We start from the raw sequence: 1,101 nt of genomic DNA on the forward strand, positions 1-1,101 counted from the left end.
TTAATGCTTCAATTTATTCTAGAAATCAAATAGGACTTGTTCATGTTTTGTCACATCAATTTTTTTCCCTAACAAATTAATTTAGGAATTCATCGTTATAAACTTAAATAATTGGGTTCAACATCTGATCTAAATCGAAAAACTTCGCTTGCATGGTTCAATCTACCTAGCTTCACAGAGCTAAAACTTGAGTCTTGCAGCTTGAAGAATCCGACTTCGCTGAATCCGCCCTCCACGAACGCGACATGAGAGTTGTAGAACCCTAACAGATATGGATATTGGACAACGCTTTCGAGGGTTTCGATGTTGGCCAATCTTTCTTTCTTCCATGTCTGATTCTTGATGTCATTCATGACCCAAAGATTCATATCTCTTCTCTCCGTCAGACAAACGAGTCCAGGTTTACCTTCATATTCGAAAAGCTGCTTGCTTTTGTAAGAATGTAGATTTTCTTGGACAGGTTTTGGTAACGGGAATTTGCTGAAACTGTTATTTGTGATGCTGTACGAAAGAATGTTGTCTTCGGTTGTTAGCCAGTGGACAGAATCGACAACAGAAACTGAAGAATTACGGGCTATAAGCTCCCTGAATGGCAATAATAATTCGTCGCTTGCTTCCTTCCAGGTCCATGTTTCCGAATCAAAAATTTCGCATCCATATTTGTATAACTCGCTGTATCGCCTGGAAATTTAAAATTGTGTAAATCGCATGAATGGAAAACATATGAACATTCACATATTGAGAATTTAAAAGCGCCCATACGTACCCTAAAAATCCTCGTTTCGATAATCGAATTATCTTGAAACATAGAGGTTGAGCCCCCGCAACCATCAACGTGACAGAGACAGTTTCGTGACGAGTCTTTGGATTAGGGAGATCCCGCAATTGCCCTGTGATGGGAATGTACGCGAAATATCGACTTAGACGTTTCGAGCCTTTCTCGATCTCTCTTTCGCAACACAGTATTCCTTGTTTCGAAGAGGAAGCCAAGATCTTGGTGTCCTTCGGCAAGCTTTTCATGCGCACGCCCACGTTATCGGGGGTGACAAACATAGTGACATGCTTGTTAAACCTTAAATCTTGCACGAAGTACCCGGATAT

At 40.6% G+C, this 1,101-nt stretch overlaps 1 protein-coding gene across 1 annotated transcript; it reads right to left on the reverse strand.

Annotated features, from left to right (window-relative positions):
* Positions 1 to 41: 41 nt before the first annotated feature.
* On the reverse strand, positions 42 to 1,060 carry LOC140966327 (F-box protein At5g49610-like). The gene is made up of 2 exons (XM_073426640.1): positions 767 to 1,060; positions 42 to 681 (listed from the first exon to the last, which is right to left on the reverse strand). The coding sequence occupies exons 1-2, from the start codon at positions 1,051 to 1,053 to the stop codon at positions 96 to 98; spliced, it is 873 nt and encodes a 290-aa protein (XP_073282741.1). The 5' UTR covers positions 1,054 to 1,060; the 3' UTR covers positions 42 to 95.
* Positions 1,061 to 1,101: the final 41 nt, after the last annotated feature.

This window comes from Primulina huaijiensis, unplaced genomic scaffold, assembly GCF_012295235.1.
Source record: "Primulina huaijiensis isolate GDHJ02 unplaced genomic scaffold, ASM1229523v2 scaffold204965, whole genome shotgun sequence".
NCBI classification, from domain to species: Eukaryota; Viridiplantae; Streptophyta; class Magnoliopsida; order Lamiales; family Gesneriaceae; genus Primulina; species Primulina huaijiensis.

Excerpts from the sequence above, each read along its gene's own strand:
- LOC140966327 (XM_073426640.1), bottom strand. The coding sequence starts at position 1,053 with ATGTTTGTCACCCCCGATAACGTGGGCGTGCGCATGAAAAGCTTGCCG. Across the intron at positions 682-766 it reads TCGAAACGAGGATTTTTAGG|GCGATACAGCGAGTTATACA; the intron begins GTACGTATGGGC and ends TTAAATTTCCAG.